The sequence below is a fragment of the Mytilus californianus genome, unplaced genomic scaffold (assembly GCF_021869535.1).
Source record: "Mytilus californianus isolate M0D057914Y unplaced genomic scaffold, xbMytCali1.0.p SCAF_9, whole genome shotgun sequence".
In the NCBI taxonomy this organism is placed as follows: Eukaryota; Metazoa; Mollusca; class Bivalvia; order Mytilida; family Mytilidae; genus Mytilus; species Mytilus californianus.
This window is the reverse complement of record NW_026262745.1, coordinates 32,899,852-32,923,200: the sequence shown is the minus strand read 5'-3', so window position 1 is coordinate 32,923,200 and position 23,349 is coordinate 32,899,852. Positions and strand designations below refer to the sequence as shown.

At 31.9% G+C, this 23,349-nt stretch overlaps 1 protein-coding gene across 4 annotated transcripts in view; it reads left to right on the top strand.

The window, feature by feature from the left end:
• The window catches only part of LOC127715064 (cytoplasmic dynein 2 heavy chain 1-like), an 88,805-nt gene that overhangs the window by 11,070 nt on the left and 54,386 nt on the right, over positions 1–23,349 (top strand). For all 4 annotated transcript variants that reach the window (XM_052221079.1, XM_052221080.1, XM_052221078.1 and 1 more), the window contains exons 2-22: positions 1,631–1,835; positions 2,160–2,472; positions 3,314–3,559; positions 4,048–4,280; positions 5,166–5,414; positions 5,820–5,893; positions 6,966–7,125; positions 7,862–8,037; positions 9,574–9,769; positions 10,092–10,200; positions 10,799–10,947; positions 11,530–11,628; positions 12,029–12,168; positions 14,789–15,017; positions 15,307–15,434; positions 17,670–17,913; positions 18,376–18,525; positions 19,183–19,385; positions 20,633–20,788; positions 21,544–21,826; positions 22,364–22,522. In XM_052221079.1, the coding sequence (XP_052077039.1) occupies positions 1,650–1,835; positions 2,160–2,472; positions 3,314–3,559; positions 4,048–4,280; positions 5,166–5,414; positions 5,820–5,893; positions 6,966–7,125; positions 7,862–8,037; positions 9,574–9,769; positions 10,092–10,200; positions 10,799–10,947; positions 11,530–11,628; positions 12,029–12,168; positions 14,789–15,017; positions 15,307–15,434; positions 17,670–17,913; positions 18,376–18,525; positions 19,183–19,385; positions 20,633–20,788; positions 21,544–21,826; positions 22,364–22,522 (3,882 nt within the window). In that variant the 5' untranslated portion in view covers positions 1,631–1,649. The remainder of the gene's footprint in view (positions 1–1,630; positions 1,836–2,159; positions 2,473–3,313; positions 3,560–4,047; positions 4,281–5,165; positions 5,415–5,819; positions 5,894–6,965; positions 7,126–7,861; positions 8,038–9,573; positions 9,770–10,091; positions 10,201–10,798; positions 10,948–11,529; positions 11,629–12,028; positions 12,169–14,788; positions 15,018–15,306; positions 15,435–17,669; positions 17,914–18,375; positions 18,526–19,182; positions 19,386–20,632; positions 20,789–21,543; positions 21,827–22,363; positions 22,523–23,349) is intronic.

Below are 23,349 nucleotides of genomic sequence, written 5' to 3'. Positions count from 1 at the left end.
ACCATATTTTTATAATAATTCTTTTTTTGAGCTATCTATGATATGTTTAGTTTTATTTCTCCAAAATCTATACTCACTTCATAAACCAAGTGCATTATATTTATCTCATATTCCTAGCGTAAATGATTTCACTGTTATACCATTCAGGCTGTCTTTCCCTTTTAACTCTCTTTTTAACAACAGGAGCATGTTTATCTAAAGCTTTGTTCAACATATCATAAAACAATTGTAGACAGTCAGAGGGGTTTTCACTGTATTACATCATATCTAATTTTAGAGAACTATTAAACATATCTAATGTTTTTTTTCGCTCATATATCAGTTTTCCACACTGTTTTAGTCATGCTTGAAGATATTGACATGATATTTACTTTTTGTTTACACCATGACAAGTTATAGAACAAGTTAGCATTTTGTTCCTGTAAAACAAATTTTTACCCGGTAGGGGACTATGTATTGCCATGCAATACTCTCAGAATGCTTGTTTAAACTGGAAGTTGACAATTACTCTCTTATTTCTCCCTTATTTCAGACGAAAATATATAGAAACCATATATTTATTGAATCAGAATGAAGAAACCTATTCTCGGACTCCAATAGTTACTTTGAGTAAACCTGAAGTAGCTTCTCATCAATAATTTAGAAAATTGATGTGGAAAGACCTTCAATTGTTCTCTGAACAATTGGTTTTTAATATAACTAAAATTTGTGACAGAATAGAACCACATTCATTTAGTTTATTGACAAATTGCAATAGCCTAGGCGTACATTAATTTAATACCAGAAACAAACTCAGACTCAGTGAAAAAGACATTTTTTTTCCTTATTGAAACAATAGTTCCCAGATTTTAACAAAAAAGTTTATTAAAATTCTGACCTACAGACCCAATGATATTGATAAACATGATAAAGGAAACCCTTAACTTTAACATACATATTTTGATGTCTCAGAAATACTTCTTTTTGTATTTTAATTTCAATTTTAATGTTTTTCGATCATCTTATACATGTTATATTACAAATTAGTTCATACATGTCAAAATTTCCCAAATATGAAGGACCATCAAAAAGTTTGCATTCTGTTAGTCCTGTTTCTGATAGACAATATTGAAGTTGCAAGAACTTTGTGACACTAATGGATGGAGTCAATTGTCAGCTGATTGCCCAGAATATAAACTTCTTGTTCATTAGTATGATTGTGTCATCTGTCTATATGACTTGCTATCGGCCAAGAAAATAATTACTGTTAACTCCCAGCAATTCAGGTTTCAATGTAAACAACCAATATAATATTTTCTATTGTTTTTGAAAAATGGCCAGGTTTTTTACTCCTCATGTTAATGGGATACTAATTATATATAGCTTGAATTGACACTTTAAAAACATAAAAACACTGAGGGACAAAAACAGAAACTATCTTATTGCATGATGATGCACTGCATATTACCCAAAGGATTTCTGCTGTTTGAAATTTTAGAAAAGAAAATATTTTGATTTAAAAGTCAAATTTTTGCATATTGTTATTTTTGACAAATGTATTTACCAATATTTGCAAAAGTTAACATGTTTTTTTCATACCTCATGTATTAATTGTAGCTAAAATTGTATATATTGTTATTTTTTTTTTTAGAAAGTGAAGTAAATTCAGAATGCCGGGAGATTCACGTAAAGAGTATGTGTTGGCCACAACAGCCAATTATTTTGGTGTTGCTGTGTCTGATGGATCTATTTCTGCATTGGCTGATTCAAGGGCCCTGAATAATTTTTTAGATGATGGTAATGCCACAGTTCTAGCTGGAAAAAATGAAGGAAAACGGATTAATTTTTATAACAAGGTAATAAATGGTTTGTGAGTCTGTGGCTTAAAACCAAATGTTGAATACCTGCTTTTATAGATCTTATTATCAAAGTATGACCGCAAATATTAATACCTTGAGAAGCTTATAATGATCATTGTTTTCAAATAATTTTGCATATTCAAGATTGATTTATTGTTGTAAACTTAATGTCCAGTGGCAAATATTTCATGGATATTCCGGACAAATTTATTAAGATAAAGCAGTTTGCTTTCTTAGTAAGCATACTTAAGGATTTTTGAAAAGGAATGTTGAAAAGCTATGTTGAAATTTTCATTTTAACATTCAACAAATTATTTTCAGGTTGAACCAAATGAAAATAAGGAACAGGTGATAGTTTACTTCAAGATTCGCCCAGATGTCATAACACCAGATAACCTACATAACAATATAATTGTGTCGTCAATGGTAGACTCTCCATTGAACACGTTGTACCATGCTGTCCAAAAGGTATATGCTCCACTCATGTTGGAAGATGGAAAATGGAGCAGAAATCTGGATCCAAAACTTCAAAGTTTGATTAGTGAACTGGAAGCTGGTCTAGGAGCTGCGATGAGGAAACAAGATCCTTCATTTAGAGGTAGAGGGAAGGAAGATGATTCAGACAACCTTGGAAGTAAGTAGTACATCTGAAAGGTTCAAAAATATTACCAAGAACAAGAAATAGGAAGTCTACGGTAACAAAATATAAATAAAATGACTTTAGCTGTAAGCATATGAAAATTTGTTTACAACCACATGACATCTTTAAGAAGAAGTTTTATGAACATGATTTATGAATTATGAATTATTTTATTTAAAAAAAAATTAAATCTTATTCTTTATTTGTCCGTTGTTTGAAGATATTCTGGCTGCTTGCAGTTAATTTGAACCACCCCAAGATTATTTTTATGTACAATTGAAGCCTCCTTGTTGGAACTCTGTCGTGTTAAAAACTCAGAAAAGACAAGATGAATTATCAGCCTGGAAAAATTGCTACCTGTTTGATATAAATAAGAAGATGTGGTATGAGTGCCAATGAGACAGCTCTCCGTCCAATGCACTTTTGACTGGTGAGGAGTTAAACTCCACTTAAAATATTGACTTTAATTAACCCTGATATTAAAAAGAGATTTAAAAAGATTTCGGCTGACCTTCCCCAGATATCAACGGAAGAGAAAATTTAAGGCACATATTTACTTTATATTGAATTAGCTCTGTAAACATTAGACATATATATTTTATTTTAAATAAATTTATTTTTTAATACTATTGATGCAGATAGTTCAACTTCAACCTAGTAGAGTTTGACTGTACATGACATAAAAGTAATTGTTTCTTGAAGGAAAAATATTTTAAAAAGTCATCACCCCATTTCAATTTTTGTTTATTTTTCTGTATAATTCACACTGTTAACATTAATCCCTGCATAAATAAAAATAGGTTGATTTTCTAATTATGTAAAATAATACTTTCAGGTATTTTGAACCCAGTAGATGAGTTTCAGTACTGGGGAGATTTGGCAAAGAGAGATGAGAGAGCTGCCACCTATGTTGACTTATTTAAGCCTGTATCTAAGGACTTTGGTGGATTGGATGCCATGTCGCTACAGGATGTTATGGAGCTGGTAGATATTACCCAAGATGCACTGGATGATGTCTGGAAATGTATAGAATATGACCTTTATCCTGAACCAAGAATGAAACATTTCATGGATGTTATTGGTAATAAATTGATTTTAATTCCTTCATTAAAGAAAAGAGGGAATTTTGAAGTTGTTTCTGTCTGCACTCTCTCCATTGAACTTTCTTGTCGAAATGACAAGTTGAGTAAAAATGATCCAACTTTTCAAAAATCTAATTAGATTTGTATAACTTCTGCCTTCAAGCCAGGATTCATATGGCTCTTTCCCTTTCTAAAAAAATCAATTCCCTAGTAATTTTTTTTAAAGTTTTATGAAAAATATGATTGAAAGCATATTGGAAAGGGAAAAAGGGAAAAAAGCCTGAATTGGTTAACTTGTTAGTAATTATTGATTACACGGAATACAAAAGAACCTGGCTAGTGATTTATACCATATCTGGTTTAGCAGCAGTTTTTAACATGCTAATGTTGTGAAAGATAACATTACTTGAATAAAATATTTTAGTTAAGGAAATTTACTTCAAGTTGACACATGATTAGTTCATACTCCAAATAATGTTTTAAACAGGTGGCTCTCTGGGTCGATATATACAGAGGAAGTTGTCTGAGGAGGATCTATGGAGTGGCAAGTTTGGTCCAGTGAAGGAATCATTGAGGTCTGCTGTATCTATATGCGACAGATGGCAAGGAGTTTGTGAAACACTGACAGGACAGTTCTGGAAACATTTCAAGGCTCATCCATGGAAAGGGGAGAGATATACACCTGACAACTTGAAAAAATTATCTGAGAGATTAGAAGAGGTACCTAAAGGGACTTTGTTTTCATGTTGAAATAAGTTTGATACCATTGATCATTGACCATCTGATTTTAAAATATCTTCAAAAATATACTTAGAATATTTAAAGTTTTTCAAGATTATCTGCAGTTTATCATATTTTATGGATGCTGTAAAACTCCTTGAAAACAGCCTTGACAAAATCAAACCAGGACATTAAGCTGTTCATCTACTATTCAATTGTTTGATCTCAGTGATTTTTTAGGCTTCCCATACAAAATCATTGAATTTTATATATTTTGTAAAATTTCATAATTTTCCTTGTGTGTATCAAAATTTCCATTGTATTTAGGATATAAAAGTATGTGCACTCCAAAGAAACAACTTTATATTTGTTGAGAACATATAAATTGTTATCAGAAAGCTATTATAAAATTCTTTTGTTGTTTTTTGATATGCGCAGTTAATGTTTTAACATTGAAAACAGATGGAAAATTCCATAAAATCAGTATTTTTCATAATTTTTGTGAAATATGCACATTTTATGACATAACAATGATGTTATGGCATTACAAACCTAGTCTTTGATTAAAAAAGGATGTGGGGTATTCGTCAGACAGCATCCCAGAAAGACAACAATCAAAAGACATCTAGAGATGAATAATCTTCAACAATAGACCAGTGTCTATACAATATTTCAATCTCCAAATTGTCCAGAGTCTAAAAAAATGTAAATAAATTTAGCAAAAACTTGTTTCTATTTCTTGATTTTATGCATTCCCGGTTTAGAAGAATGGTAGTTCTTTATTCTTGGACTAAAAATAGGCCTTAATTCCCTTTTTCTTTTAAAAATGTTTATTGAAATAGTTTCATGCAATAGATGCTAAAACAAATATTTTATATATTCCAGATTTTAACCCTGAGAATTGTTCATGAACAACAAATAAGATTACTAAGTTCCCAAGAACAAAAAGAACTGAGAACTAATGAGGCATTCAACTCATTTCTTGGATTAAATCCACTCCAATACAATCCATATACACAACCATTGTGGAATGCTGCAGTAGCACAATATGATAGAGTTATGGCCCCGGTTGAGCAGAAAATTGCTGTGAAATTGAAGCAACAACTGAAGGGACTGGAAGGTTATCCTCAGCAAGTAAGTGCAACTTGTATATAAAGTTTTCTGTAATTCTTACCCGATTCAAATTTTCCTGACTGGTTGATTATTTTTCATAGTTTGTTTGCTTGATCTCAAAAGTCAGTTATGGCTTTTCCTCTAAATTTTCTTTTGTCACGTCACGAAAGTATGAAACCATGTCTGATAACTTCACATAATAAAGAACATATCTTTTTGCAGATGATTGAAAAATTTGTCTACATTTCATCTAAATATCATTAGAGAAACAGATTCCGCCACTGAATCTTTGTTTTTGTGTGCAAAGTGGTAACTAAGAAGATATGAACTGTTGAATCAAAGGGTTTTTTCGCAAATTAAAATTGTCATTCTAAAATACTTACATTGTACTTATGAAATATTCAGTATGTTCTCTTTTATTTGTAGTTGCTGCGAGAGTTCCAGAGATATAAAGAATTAATCAAAAGACAGAATATCAACAGAGACATGGTATCTGAAAGGTAAACTTTGTAGTGGCCATTTGAAACTATTCAAATATATGTATAGGTCATACATTTACTGTATTATTGAAAGCAAGTTTCAAGTATGCCCTGATGTGACTTCATTATGAAAACCCTCATGATAACAATATGTAAAATGCATTGATAGAAGATTCCTTATGAATATTGACATGTTTGAAGCTTGCAAGAATAAATATATGATTCTTTATAACCAGGACTACTTGGGGATCTAGATAGTAATGAAAGCTGGATGTAGATGGCATACTGTTTATTTAGAAAAACATAAGATTTGGTCTAATGGCCAATGAGACAGCTATCCACAAGAGATCAAATGATGTGGATGTTAGCAACTATATGTCATTGTAAGGCCTTCAACAATAAGTAAAACCAATACTGTATAGTCGGCTATAAGGGCCCTGATATGACAAAATTTTAAACAATTCAAACAAGAAAACCAACAGCCTTATTTGTGATAAAACAACAAATGAAACACAAATAAGACAGACATACAATTTTTATTCTGCAAGACTATTTCAAAAATGCTAAATATGCTGAACCAACATATGTATTGGAGATAAAATAGGTGTATTTGAAGAATTGTATTTGAAGAATTGCCTGCATCAATTTTCGATTAAACTGTCACAAATTGATTTTACTGGGAACATGTCAGTGAGTCAGTTAATAGGTATTTATGAATAATGCATGCACATTTTTAAATACAATACTGTTATCTCATTTCTAGTGCAACTGAAATAAACCACTTAAATAATACTTTTGAAATAATTTACCCGACTTCTATGCTTGCATGCACAGTTTTAAACCATCAGTGATGAATTTAAAGCACTGAAATTTGTGGTGTTTTCCAATCAGCATTAAGATAATGCATGTATAGATAACCATTTTTTCACAGTTGACTTCTACAACTACAAAGTATTATAAGCGACTTAAAGACTAAGGATTGCAATTTTGTTTCTTTTATGCTACAAAACCTTAAAGACTGTGATTGCTGCATCGCTAAATACATGTTATATGTGTGTCTCTATTGATTATCTATAAATCTTTTTGTTTGCAGAGAAACTTTACTTGGTCAGTTGACTGTACAAATTAGAGAAGCTGAAGATGACTTTCAGAAGAGAACAGGTCAAAGAGCTGGTGGGAAGGGAATCCCAAAGGGGAAAAATTTACCTGAAATTGTCAATTCTATTGTATATGTTAGACAAACAGAAGCCAGGGTACGTTCAAAGCCTTTTTTTAATATTCATTTTAAAATGGAAAAGTTGTGTCACGTCTGTTTTGTGAGAAATGAATTTTTTTAGGAACTCACATTATAGACATAGATTTATCAGTTATCAGCTATAAATTCTGTAGACCATTTGTTGTGGGTTTTTTCTTCAATATACAAACAGAAGTTTTTAATTCCAATTTTTTTTGCAATGGAAGACACATTTTAAAAAAGGATTTGATTACTAATCTCCAATTATTTTGTTACATAAACCAGGTAAATAACTTAGAATTGCTACCCTCATTATAAAATATTCATATTGTGAATAAAGGACCTTATGATAGTTCCAATTTATTGTATTCAGATATATAAATAGTTGTTCACTACTTACCATTCATGACCTGTAAGTGGAATTTTTTTATGGGTGTAGTATGATAGTACCAGACATCGAAAATTTAATGTAATTTGTTTTCAATTATTGAATTTAATCATGTGAATGGATCAAGATAAAGAGTAATATGGAATTAGTATTCAATTTTTATTCTTGTAAGACTACAAATTGCAATAAACTAAATACAAATTTTTTAAACAAAACGCTTTACCCTGGAGTCTCGTTTATTTATTTGTCAAGTAAGTCTGTTCATTTCTTAACATAACATTATATGAACAGACTTGTCGGACGAACAACATTACCTACTAACATTGTAGTACGTTTAACCTTGATGAGTTTTGTTATTACTTTATAGCTTGAAGAAACCATGAGAACAGCAGAGACATTGCTTGGAGATTTGGCAGGGTATAAAAAGTTCTACAAAGATGGACATGATTTATTGGAGGAACTTAGAACATGGAGGAATGAATCATTTGATGACTGGTCCAGGGACATTTTAGATCAAATAAACGATTCAAGAAATCCACTTAGGTAAAATTCCGACTAAAATTATGCACATGCTCTTTTGACCTTAGCCTTAAGGTAATCTGTGTCCAGATCAAATCCATTATTAAATTGCTGAAGACTAACATTAAACTATAACTTACATATTAGTTTAAGTTTATTGGGTTCAGTGAAATTGAACACAATACAGATTATTATAAGTATGAACAAACTATGAATATCATTTTCAAAGTATTCAATGTAAAACAGTATAGCATTACAATATAAGGGGGTTCCATGGCTGAGTGGTCTAAGTAGTCCAATTACTGAATCACTAGCCTGTCAACACAGATGTTGTTAATTTCGAACCCCACAATTGCCAGGTTTGGTAGACTCCCATCTTAATTGGCTAGGAATGTCACTTTTCCACCTGAAGGTCGTGGTTCTCCGAGGGCATTCCACTTCCTCCACCAATAAAAACTGACTGCCACGAAATAGCCTATAGTGCTGATAGTGGCGTTGAACACCAAACAATCAATCAATCATTACAACTTATATACTTGAGTGTTTACAAAGAACAATAAAGTTATGTTTGCTTTTTCCCAGGTTGTCCATTAAATAAATATCACCTTTGTATACTACCCATTGAAAAATTAACAAGTTATTTTTATGCCCTTCCTAGGGGCATTATGTTTTTTAGGTCTGTGCATCCGTTTGTCTGTATGTTCGTACGTTCATCCATCCGTCCGTCTGTCCCGCTTCAGGTTAAAGTTTTTGGTCAAGGTAGTTTTTGATGAAGTTGAAGTCCAATCAACTTGAAACTTAGTACACATGTTCCCTATGATATGATCTTTCTAATTTTAATGCCAAATTAGAGTTTTGACCCCAATTTCACGGTCCACTGAACATAGAAAATGATAGTGCGAGTGGGGCATCCGTGTACTAAGGACACATTCTTGTTAACCAATCAAATAAGGGGACAGGTAAAAAAAGGATGACAAAAAAACCTGTTTGACCAGTCTATGATTACAATAACTAATAATAAAAAAAATTAGAATTCAGGTGACTAATAAGTAAATTTAACTTTTATAAATGAAGTACTGTGGATTCTTTAGTATTTGTGGGATACCAAGTTTAAATGATTTTGTGGGAATAGGTAAACCATGAATTTTAATGTTTAAGGAAGTACACATTTTCTATCTGCTGGTTTGCAGACTTTGACAAAACCACGAAATCTAATATCAACTTACATTAAATTTTTCCTCAATCAACGAAAATTGGAACCCTAAAAAATATGCGAATCCACAGTACACACTCAAATAGGTCACCTGTAATGCTGTGAATTCAGTTAAATTTGTAGCTACATATTTTCATGGAATAAGGAAAAACTTTATTTTCATGTATATTTGATTTAGTGTTTCTTACAGTCTGTAGGAAATCTATGTTGAACACTTAAATTCTTGGTTTATCTATTACCTCAAAATCCATGAAAAATGCATACCTCACAAATAAAAATGAATCCACAGTATTTGTTATTTAATTATTGGGATATCAGAAATATATTACTAGTACTTTATTTTTTAGCTTGGAAACCAGTGGAAGGCTGATGGAACTAAATCATAAAACTGGAAAGTTACATGTGAACTATGGTGACCGATTGGTGACCTTGATGAGAGAGGTCAGACAGCTTGGTTCAATGGGGTTTGCTGTACCAGCTAAAATACAACATGTTTCTAATACAGCTCAGAAGTTCTACAGACATGGTGTTGTTTTGAAACAGGTTATTATGTTACGAAAATCATGACTGTCATACAATAGTTATGATACTATGATGTAGAAAAAAAATTGTATAAATCTGGGAAAGGGAGGGAGGTTTTGGATAATATTTGTTCAAATTTCTTATCATTTCAATTTTTTTTTTCAGTTCGATACATTCTTACCAGATAGTTTTGTTAAGTTCATGCTACTCAAAAAAAATCATTAATGTGTTGCTTTTAAACAAAGCTTTTAAATAAAATATGCAGTTTGTACAATGCGGTTGTAACTTAAGCTTTACTCTCAAGCTTTGAATGCAAGTGATATAAACATTTTTTTTTTCATAGGTTGCTCATTTCTACAACTCTATTGACCAACAAATGATTCCCAGTCAACAAGCTATGATGTTAGATTCTGCTCTATCTTTTGAGAAACTTGTCAAGAATCCTAGATCTGGTAACGTATATCTTCCTTTCTTCAGAAAAAGCTTTATGAAGATTAAGTACTGTATTTGTTAGAAAATTTGTATTTTAACAGAATTCATTAAAATTCCTGCATACATGATATTTTTAATTTATCACTATCAAGAGTTGTTATTCAACATACACAAAATCAAATGTATTCAAACATTCAACATAAAATACATAGACACATTAAGCCTGGGGAATTTCAGATGCTTTAACTTGACCTATTTTTAAGGGGAAAACCAAACAACTTAAAGATTTTTTTTTTTTTATTCATTTACTTTTTTAGGTTTGAACTCATTTTGGTCAGATTTAACTAATCTACTTCAACTGTTCCAGAGTTTATTGTAGGAAGGTAGGGGAGTCAAGAGACACCTTTATTTAAATTTGATTGGTGGAGAATATTAAAGAAAAAATGCTAGGTATATAGGATAGGAATTAATCATTTTTTAAGGATAGTGGGGTAAAATAAACAGTGACTTCCAACCTCCCCATCTATTTATTTATTTCTTTAACAACCCTGACAAAAACACATTTTATAATACTTTATCACAAATCAAATCAGTATGTATATATATTTATAATTATAGGAAGTAAAACTAAAGGAGAGAATGTAGAGATTACCTGGGACAATCCTGAGGAATTGGATAACTATATCCACAAATTACAGAAAGCTGCGGAAAGACTTACAACAGAGAATAGAAGGCTTAGAAAGTCCCATTTTACTATCACTGATAAGGTAAAGTCTAATATAGTCCCCAGGCCATAATAATCTTTTTATGTGTCAAGTTATTTTATTAATTTTCAAATCAAAAAATATTTAGTAGCCAACAGGATGTCTACTGCAATTTCAAAATGTAACACTTACCATGAATTTTATTTCATTAATTATAAAGGAATCAGAATATGGCTCTATTCTGGAATAAATTTATAATTTTTCCACACCACAAAACTATAAACTTACTAGCTCATTGTTGAAGTACCCTTGAATTGAAAAGCTTTATAATATGTGCCAGAAATATCTCACAATCTTACTGTCCTTCCAAGGTAAAGAAAAGAAGAAATAAGGATCATATGATACAATACAATATGAAAGCTTTATTAAGATTCAATATAACGTTATCATGCTCCATTTAATTCAATGAAAAAAGTTGAATTGAAAGTGTGAGTTTTGAATTCAGTATGATTAATATGCAAAGAACTTATGAGAGCTCCATTAAAATCATTAGATTTAGTTACCTAGATCAGATTGGTAGAGTCAATGAAACCTCTAAAGAGATTTCAAAAACACAATGCTATGATCTATTGCTTTATATAACAGGTGACACAGATGATGAACATTGATCTGTTAAGACAACAACAGAAATGGAAAGATAGTTTAATGGATATAAGACACATGATGGCTGGATTGGTACAGCAGGTGAGTTAGAATTAAGCAATAACCGTATTGTCATTTTAAGAGTTGCCAACATCAATTTGGGATTTGACTGTCGTAAATGCAATTTTACTGGTGAAGCAGAGTGGAGCAATTTTGAACGTCAAATCCCAAATTGTTGTTACCACTTCTAATACAGTAATGATATTCCTATTTTTATGTATTACCAAAAATTTTCATTGATCTTGATAAAAAAGATATAAGGATTTCAAATCATTCTCTCTTAAACAATAAACTTAATAAATATTAAATGATAAATAAATATTTCAAATATTTGGCTTTGAACATTCTGGATAAAGGTAAATCCTGAAAAGCTCTTCAGATGCATGAACTATATAAAGTATTCTTTTCATTTTTTAGTAGTTATAGTAATTTTGAATTTCAGGGATTTTCTGCTGACATGATGAAACCATGGAAAGCCCACTGGGACAGACAGTTGTATAAGGCATTGGAACATCAATATCAGATGGGACTGGAAGCTCTTAATGAAAACTTACCAGAAATCAAAGTAGAGCTAACATACAGGTAGGTCAATTATAAGGGCTATTCCATTAAAAAGAATGTACCAGGGTCGGACGGCAATTGTAAAAAATCCCGTTGGTTGTTGATGTGTTGAAGCGTGTATGGCCAGTGGCCCTTGGTGTTTAGAGAAACTAAGTATTGTTGGTTGTTGGTCTTCTTTGACAGTCAGTTTTCGTGACTGTCGGTTTCATTGTGTTATTTTTCGTTATTTATTATTAATTGTTTTTGCAAGGACTTATATAACCGATTGTTTTTGTCTCCTGCTCTTATCATGATATTTTGGAAAACATAACTGTTCCCGCGACTTACGCAGAGACAGGCGCAACGTTGTATTCTACCTATGGTACCAGTTCCAGAAGTGCAAGAATTACTTCCCTTTAATGACAAGCACATGGCGAACGATGTTGAAAATTGAAAATAATATTCGGAGGTTCAAATTAGCGGACCACCGAGGTCAGCGACCTTCTACTATTGCAATCGGACTTTCGTTTTGGATACTAGCTAGGCCCGACGGCCCTTCGATTTGAAAAAAAATAAAAATTAACTTTGCCGACCTTTTTAACCATCAGTATGATCATTTTAAAGCCATATTACTATTGAGATCGTATACCCCTCCAGGGATTTTTCAAGCATTCCACAGGGTCCAAATACCGGACCCATTCCTATTGGCAATGGCAAATACCCTACGTTTTTCCCAATATTTTCATTTGGGACCAAAACTTCCAAACGATCTCAAAAATTATTTTTATCTTTATTATTCATGACAACGATGCTCATTTTGTTCAACCGCTAGCTTTATGCTGAAAATCGCCAACAAGTAATGTGTAAATACGAGTAAAATCGTATCTGACTGACAAAAACAACATTGAAAATCTATGGATGCCATAAATCGGAAATGAAGACGATTACAATACCGGATCAGATTCCGGGGTCGGATAAGGGTAATTCCGGGTTTGCCGATCAAATACAATGATAAAAAAAAATAATTCCAGGCAGGTGACAAAATACATCTATGATGATGAAATATAAACACTTGAATTAAAAAAACCAAAAGATATATGGAAAAGAAAGAAAAAGCATGAAATATTTTATACAGAAACTCAAAATAACTTAGTTCATAAATTTTCATGTCAAAATCCAATGAAATGTGACAGTAATTTTCTTTATCATTAAAAATGTTGATATTACATGTAGATGTTTTTATAAAGTATACATATACATTGTATCTTCAATTCCAAGAGGTAATTTCTTCTCAATTTTGAAGGGCTAGTAAAAATCTGGAAGTTCCTTACTTTATTTTTACAGAGGAACTAATATAGTAGTGCAACTAGGTATGATACATTTAAACAGCTTTGAATTTGAACTGTTACTTTAATTGTATACTCGGGTATGAATTGAACAATATAAAAAAAAAAGAGATACAAATAACCCTTTATATCATAGTTATAACCAAACATTGTAGCTCCTTGAATGAGCACTTCTCTTCCAAATCTCACCACTTTTACCCATCAGTTTCAAAAAGAGAAGTCACTTCTTCCTATGAATCTGAAGTAGTGTGAGCCCTGAGATAATGGTTTAATTAGTAATTAATTACCAATCATTGAGACAATCCACCCACACACAGTGACACCCTCCCCAATACCAGAAAAAAAGGATTATTTGAATTCATAATATACAAGACAATTACATTTATTATTATTCGCCCGTTTACGGGTCGTATTATGGTATACTGTTGTCTGTCTGTCTGTCCGTCATCAACGGACATTAACTCAAAAACGTGTTAACCAATTGCATGAAACTTTGGTTTTGTTTCAAACCCTGGTGACCAAATTATATTTTTCATATTTAAGATTTAAAACACAATGAAGTTTGATCTCATTTCTTCCCTCCAACCCCCCCCCCCCCACCAAACTCCCAGTTCCCTCCCCCTCATTCCCAGGTTCCCTTAACCCTGTCCACCCCCTCGAAATTGTCCAGCAACTATAATGTTTAAATAACAATTCCTTTGTTTGTGGTAAATTAGAATAAAATAAGTTAGATATATTCCAGTTGGTTCTTGTATTATTATGAAACTACTTCCTGTTGGTTGGTGTTAAGATACATGGTACATTCCTCTTGGTCATGGGGGTACTTAAAAAATTGCCTTCCGACCCTAGTACCTCCTTTTTAATGGAATAGCCCTAATGTGAGAGGTTATCCACAACAGCTGTATTGCCTCAATATATATATATTATGTGCTATTAAGCTTATGTTTATAGTCAAGTAATAATCAATAGGTCAATCAGCTTTGTTTAATATGAATGGAACTCATCATCAGTGAAAAATAGATATGTTTCCATTCCTATGTGAATATTGCCATTAATTTTTTCACCCTCAATACTTTTCCACAGTGTTTGTTTACCAACTGTACACTTATGAAAAAAAAGCAAAATGCAATTTAATGAAAGATCAATTGATTGTTGGTGTTTAGTTAAGCCACTTTCAGCACTGATGGCTAAATCATGGTGGCCAGCTTTTATTGGTAGTGGAAGCCAGAGATCCAGAAAAAACCACTAACCTACTACAGAGAAACTTTAATAAAGGAAAATTGAAAAAAAATAAATAATAGCATACTTTTTTGTAGACAACAACAGTTACAGTTTAGACCTCCATTTGAAGAGATCAAGGCTAAATATTTCCGTGAGATGAAGAGATTTATCAGCATACCCAACCATTTCAAAGGTGTGAGTGAAGATGCTACCAATCTGATCTTCCCCGCCATTATAGACAGAAATGCTGAAGGATTTATCACTTGTTACAAGAAAGCTGATGTCTTATTTAAAAGACTAGATGAGGCACAGACTCAGTTCAAGGTAAAATTGTAGTTAATTATGATAATATCTGTTTAATTCACATGAACAAGTTCAATGTTATTTATTTTAGAACATAATGGAATGTTATTTTAATTTATCATTTATTAGAGGTGCCAGTCTCATAGCCACATTTTCAAGAATGATTGGTTTTTGTTTTTAAAAAAAGCTACCACTCATTACTAAGGATTTATTGAAGGACTTTTTTCTTCAAAAGTTCTAAATTTGAAGTTTATATAATCATCGAATATCTTAAACAGTCAAACAAGTTTACTTGTTCAATATTTTTTAGGAATGGGTGGTTTTAGGAGCAGTTGACTTGGATGAGTTTGTAGAGAAACATCTGACCCAGTTGTCTGATTGGGAGAAAAACTTCAAAGGTCTCAAACTGAGAGGAAGAGATGCAGAAAAACTGCCAAAGTAAGAACAAGGTTTATTCATGAGGGTCTGTATTCTTTTTTGTTTTAGGACATTTTCTCTAATCTTTATTTCTTTTTGCCTATTATTCTCTATTCTTTATTTCTTTTTATACGACCACAAAAATATCATGTCGTAGTCGGCATCAGCGTCGTCCGAAGACATTTGGTTTCCGGACAATAACTTTAGTTTAAGTGTATGGATCTCTATGAAATTTAACCAAAAGGTTCAATACCACAAAAGGAAGGTTGGGATTGTTTTTGGGAGTGATGTCAATTCTTTTTCCCTCAAGATTTAAAAATTTGTCAATTTTCAAAAGAGAAAAAATTTTTAATTGGGGGTCCCGATTTATTTTTTGCTAATTCTTTGTATATAGTCTGAAACAGATTTACTAAGTATTGCACAAAAGCACAGTGTATTGCACAACAGCAAGAAATCTTCAATTGAATATAAATTCAAATCATACATTTGGATTCCGGACAATAACTTTATACGGATCTCTATAAAATTTAATCAAAAGGTTCAATACCACAAGTAGAAGGCTGGGATTCATTTTGGGGGTAATTGCCCAAACCGTTCAGGAATTAGGGGCCAATAAGGGTCTAAAACAAGCATTTTTCTAGTTTTCAGACAATAACTTTTGTTTAAGTGTATGGATGTCTCTTAATTTGTACCACATTTTACAAAAAGAAAATTTCTTCAAAATTAGATATTTTTTTTGGAAGGAGGAGGGGGGGGGCAACTTTTTTTCCTCAAAAGAAAATTCTCTTCAAATATTATTTTTGTTGGGGGGGTCAATTTTTTTTCCTCAAGATTTAAGAAATTGTCAATTTTCCAAAGAAAAAAATTGGGGGTCACAATTTATTTAGCTAATTCTTTGTATATAATCTGAAAACAGATTTACTAAGTATTGCGCAACAGCACAGTGTATTGCACAACAGCAAGAAATCTTCAATTGAATATAAATTCAAATCATACAACCAATTTCAAGTTCTTTGACTACATTTATTCGTTGTCAGAAATCTATAATGTGTCAAATATTTAATTACAATCCAAGACCTGTATCAAGCTTGAATATTGTGTCCATTTTTGCCCCAACTGTTCAGGGTTGGACCTCTGCGGTCGTTTCCAGCTGAGCTCGGCTTAGCAGTTTATTGCCTATTATTCTCTAATCTTTATTTCTTTTTGCCTATTATTCTCTATTCTTTATATTCTAATACCCCATCATTCATGTTTCTTAATATTTTTGACCCATTTTATCTCTTCCTTTTTTTCCCAATCATTTAAAAAAAAATTCGATCTCTTATCTCTATTCTTTTCTTTTGTCCATTATTCTCAATTCTGTAAACCCCCATGTAGGCCCTCATTCACAACAGAACCTTTGTCATGATTTTGCAGCTAATGCGGTGAAAATATGTTGTAATTTTCAACTTTTTTCAGAAAAAAATACCTTACCTTTTTTATTCAAATGATATATTCATGCCATGCTAGGAATATGGTGGGTATATACACCTTAGCCATCTGCCATTTCTTTGTACATCTCAATTTGTTTTAAGTTTTTCTTTATGATTTTATATGGAAAATATTTCACCATTATATATATATATATATATATATATATATATATATATATATATATATATATATATACCCTGTACTTCATTGAATGACAAAATTTGCATGAAAACGACTTATATTTAATGTTTCAATGACTTTTGATAATTTTTTTTTCATTTTTAAGCATTTCATAAGTATACATTTTTGATCTAGTTAATACTTAAATTAACATGATTTATGTATTAATTTGGTCACTTAAACCTGCATTTGACACTTTTGTCGAGTTAGGATAAGATTTTGCAGTTGGTATAAAAATAAGAAGAAGTTGTATGATTGCCAATGAGATAACTCTCCACCAGAGACCAAATGATGAAGTTAGCAACTATAGGGCATCTTATGACCTTCAACATCGAGTTCATTCATAGAAATCTTTGATGATATATTAGTGCCTTATTGCTTAAGTCACTTTGAAAGGCTTCTATAGTGTTATGTCAGTAACAATTTATATCCATATTCTAATGATATTGGAAATTACAATTCTTCCACATTCCATCGTCATAACATATATTTTATTCTTTGCTGGTCCATTTTAAATTATATGTAGAAATCTAAGTGGTAGCATTTTCACATAGCTCTTTCGTAGCTTCGTAGCACATCATCTTGTTTTTTTTTAAATTTCAGTCAAATCAAGATAGATTGTATAACAGTCAACACCACACCAGTCAAGGGTGTGATTGATGATCATATACAGAGATTATTTGATGCTCTTCTCAATTCCCTGAGAAAGTCTATAAGTACAGAGGTCAACACCATAGATACATTCCTGAAGGAAGCCATGGAAACCCTGTCCAAAAGACCACAAAGTGTGGAGGAGATTGGGGAAGCCAACTCTAAACATGCTGAATTTTTGAAAACTAAAAAAGATGTAAGATATCAATTTGTCAAATTTTGTTATATATTGTTTATGCTGTCAGGTTCCAAGTTTTTGCTACACCATTTAAAAAAAGAAAATTTGATTTAATGCATGTAAATATTATAACTGAAAATGCAAAACACATTTATAGTGTAAATTCAGAAATTATTGAGACTTTTTTAAATGCGAATAATGCGACTTGGGGAGTATCGCAATAATATAAACTGGCATTCTGATGTCTGATGCATTCTGTATGCAGATTTTCCTGAAATTGCAATTATTAATCATGCATTTTTGTCCATTCTTCAAAGATTGCAATAATAAATGCCCGCAATAATTCTAAAATTACAGTATCTTAACAAATTAAGGTACCATTATCTTTTACTAAATAAGATTTCAACTTTAAGAAGTCTTCTGATGTTAAAACATAATGTTGTGAGGAACTTTTTTTTATGCATTTATATAAATTGACAGGTTAGTCCCTTGTTTGAGAAAGCTGAAGCTAAGAACAAGTTGTTGAGATCAGTAGCTGGTGGAGGTGTTGACTCCTTGAGTCAATTACAGGCATTCTGGGACAAATTTGAATTGATGATGGAAAGTCACCAACTTATGGTCAAAGAACAGGTATGTTTTATGTACCATGTGTATTGTCTTCTCTAGTATCCCGTAGAAACTGTGTTATTTTCTATGATATTAGTGATAAGATGAAAATAAGAAGGGAAGATTATAAATCATATTGTATACTGTAAGCCAACGAATTTTTTTACACACAGGTAAAAAAATATTGTAAATATAAATTGTCATTTCAAACTGGGATCTCCTTTAATATATGACTACATCATGTCAGAAAATCACAAAAATAAATGGTCAGTTAAGTTAAAAGCAGAGGCAGATTTGGGTGTGTGAGGGGGGAGGGGGGGGTTTAAATGTTGCCCTCTGCCCTCCTACCTCTTTTTAAAATCCTAGATCCACATCTGAAAAGGGCTATCATGATGATAAAAAGTAACACAATGAAAATATGTTGGTTTTCAGTATATATTTTATCAACAAGAAAAAGATGTGTAAAATGACTTATGGTTATGCATGAAATATGTTTAAAATCCTTTGGAATTTGTCAATTTTGTTTATTGTATACTGGAATCAGTTATGTTAGTCTCACAACTGTTGCACAATGATCACTTGTGAGTGCTGACACATGAAAACACATGAACCCTGAAAGAGAAGATTTTGTCAATCACAGTTTTTGTTTTCCTTTCCTATAATGAGTTCTTTTCTTCACAGGTTGAAGTAATGAAAAGCAATGTTGACTCCAGGGTGAAGGTCTTTAAACAAGACATTGAGAAATTTGCTGCTAGATGGCATCAACTAAAACCTGGAGATGACGCCTTAGATGGAGACAGAAAGAAATGTGAAGCAGCTGTGAAAGTGATCAAAGAGAAGAAACAGGAGTGGGAGGAGCTAGAGAAAACTAAGCAAACACTACTGTAAGATTTTCTGTGTTATTGTGATGGTGTGTAAATCAGTCCAAGATGTAAATACAAAATTATTCATTGGAGAATGTCATTACTTTTAATTTAGAGACATCAAATCAGTCTGGAGTTGTCCATATTAACCTAACAGCATTTTAAGTACTAAATATATCATTCTTTCAACTCAATGCAAATAAGATTTAGAAAAAAACTTGGTGAATTAACATCTTATGATTGAATATTTTGATACTTATTCATAAATTTTAAATGGACTCTTTGTTTGACTGGTCATATACTGCACTAAATTAGAAAGGAGTATATAAAAATAATGAGATGTGGTATGATTGCCAATAAGACAACTATCCACAAAAGTTCAAATGAAGTGGATGTAAGCAATTATAGGCAACCGTACGGCCTTCAACAATGAGAAAACCCCATACGGTATAGTCAGCTATAAAAGGCCCTGACATAAAAAATATGAAACAATTCAATTGACAAAAATTAACGTCCTGAATTATAACAAAACAATTTTCGAAAAACAAATATGACAGACATGAACCAATTTCAACCACTGAACTACAAGCTCCTGACTTGGGACGGGCACTTAAAGAATGTGGCGGGGTTAAACATGTTTGTGAGCGCTCAATCATCTCCCTAACCTGGGACAGTGGTGTAACAGCACAACATAAGAACAAACTATAAAAATCAGTTGAAAAAGACTTAACTCATCAGATCAATACAAAGAAAATTATCAAACAAAAACACAGTCAGGACGTGGCACGGTATATATATTCATCCCTCATCCCTAACAACAAAAAAGACTTTCACCAAATTTAGGCCTAGAAAACATGGACAAACTAAATATTCAAGTCAGATGTGTATAATGTTGTAAATATCTTTTTCATTGACACATGTGCTCTACGTTTCCTGTCCGAAAGATCGATGGAATTTTATTAGTTTTCATTGAACTTTCATGGAAAATCAAATTGAGTGCTCTTTGCAATGTTATGAAACAAATGCAAGTGCGACAATTTTTAACAAAGAAACATATTTTCTACATAGTCATTGTATTAGCTATGAATCATTGAAATATTGGTCAATAAATCCTATATTTGAAATTGTAGTTAGAAATAAGGACCAATTTATTGAAACAACTCCTTTCAACTTTAGTATTTTCAAATGTTTCTGCTAATGTTTTTGAAAGTGTTTTGAAATTTTCTTTAAATAATAAAGTGAATATGAGATGTTTGGTGATTTTACAGGACTGATTGTTCTCACTTTGGTATGGAGATACCTGACTTTGAGATTGCCAATGATTTGAAACAGGATATGTCTGCATTTGAGTCCATGTGGGGTCTGTATGATGAATTCAACAATGGTCTGCAGGAGCTAGCAAAGGAGGACTGGATTTCATTCAGGTAAGTTATTTTCACAGCTAAAAGGGATAAGTAAGGTTTCTATATAGGAATGAAAGACCAAACTTACATATTGAAGATCATATAATCATTTGGATAAATATGAAAAAAGGAGATGTGGGGTATACATCAATGAGACAGCAACCCAATTACACATCTTTATGCCTTTTCTCAAGGGTAGTATTTGGGGACGTGTTAGGCACTAAAAATATATTTTTGATGAATGGTTAAATTTTTCTGGATCTCATTCAAGTATGCAGTTATTTTTACAGCCGGAAGGTTTTCTATATAGCAATGAAAGTCCAAACTTACATATTGGAGAAAATAAAATCAATTGGATTAATAAATAAAGCAGATGTGGGGAATATGTCAATGAGGCAGCAACAAAATTACTCAAATAATCAAAAGACATCATAAAGGCTTTTCTCAAAGGGTAGTATTTGGGGACGTGTTAGGCACTAAAAATATATTTTTGATGAAGGGTTAAATTTTTCCAACAATGAAATTAAGAATTTAATAAAATTTGTAAATTTCATATGGATAGTTGGAGTGTTTAAAAGGGCTTCTTGACACCCCTCCACGCTTAAACATTAAACTTAGAACGAACCTATTATAGCCAGTTTAATTTTCAAGATTACAAAGATTTTTTAAAATTACATTGTTGATCTTGTTATGATGATTAACTTGTATATTTGAGTAAATCCAAAGTCCAATATGTGTATGTAAACAATAAGTATATGAATATTTTGTTTTTATAGAACAAAGACTTATATGTTTGAGGAGTTCTTGGGTGGATGGTATGAAAAACTCAAATCAGAAGAAACAACCACAATGACGGTCAAAATACAGAAAGACATTGATAAATACAAAAATGTTCTGCCCGTCCTCAAGTGGGTCAGAGGTGAACCTTTGTCACAGGACCATTGGTTAGAGCTCTTTAGACTGCTACACATGCCAAGAGGGACAACTCTTGAGAAACTGAACTTTGGACATGTTCTGAATTCCAGCGATGAAATCATTAAGAATGCTGATGTACTAAAGGTATTTGAGAAAATATTACTCATTGTTGTTTAAATTAAGCCAGTAAAGATTTAGCATATGTGTATCTTAACTTCTGGGGCCTATGCGACTGAGTGGTCTAATTAATTCATCTACAGTGATGTCAACACTGATGTTGTGAGTTTGAACCCTGCTAATAGCAGGTGCAATCAACTCCAATCTTAATTGACCAGGATTGCATCTTTTCCTGCCTAATGTCATTTGTTCTCTCAGGGTACTCTGGCTACCTCCACCATTACAAACTGACCACCAGGATATAGCCAAGAGAGCTGAAAGTGACGTTAAACACACACTATCAATCAATCATTCAATATCTTTACTTCTTGAATATCAAAGGTATCAAATGATTTGATAAAGCATTTCTGAGGACTGAAATTTGGTCTTGCACATGAAGACATTACAAACAAAATTTCTAATATCTTTAAACAGTTACAATAAAAATTATTTTGCTATGGTTTAAAGTCATGATGTTTGTTAAATCTGAACTAATTCATTTTCATCATTTCTTAATTCATTAAGGAATTGAACCAGAGAGCACAAGGAGAGGTAACTATCAGAGAAGCCATCAGAGAGTTAGATCTGTGGGGAGCTGGAGCAGTATTCTCTATGACAGAGTATGAAGACAGCAATAAGAACTCAATGATGTTGATCAAAGATTGGAAAGATCTTGTCAGTCAGGTAAGCTTTTTTTTTTAAAGAATACTCATTGTAGAAATTTAAAATTGGGATCATTAAGAACAAGGAAAGATTTTTTTAAAATGGGAGACAATTTGCTTATTTCTTGTAGACAAAGATATTTTCGTCAAAACTAGACAGTCTCATTTTGCCTTGTATATTTGCCCGCTATGATCTTAATTTAAGATGAAACAAATGAGACAAACAAATTATAGAGGACAAAGTTGAAAAATCAATATGAAAATCGATATACTAGTGTCAGAATCTATAATCATTAACTCTTTGTTTTATGTCTCTCACGTATGTACAGTAATCCTTTCCAGTTTTGATGGGGCAGCCATCTTGTTGCTTTTAACAATAGAGTCCTGTCAGTATCAGAGGGTTTGGAGGGGGGTCCTTCATTTCTGTATTCTTTAATTTTTTAGGCCATTTTTCTTTATACTAACCATTATTATCTATTCTTTATATTTTAGCACCTCATTATTCTCTTTTCTTTATTTTTTGGTCCATTTTTCTCTATTCTTTATATTTTAGGCCCATTATAATCAGCATTATTCTCTATTCTGTAAACCCCCATCCACACCCTCATATCAAAAGGAAGTTTTCCTGAAACATCACTTAATTCACTTGATTTCCTGCAAATTGGCATGTCTGATTACCATGAACAAAAATTGTAATAAAACAATGAAAATAAAATTTATATCACTTTACATACTTCAACCTCTCTCACATGTGCCTCATGTTACAAGGAATAAAGATAAACAATGTTACAGTATGTGAAAGTTTTATGATCTACTGAACCACATTTATTATCAAATCACAATTTGACA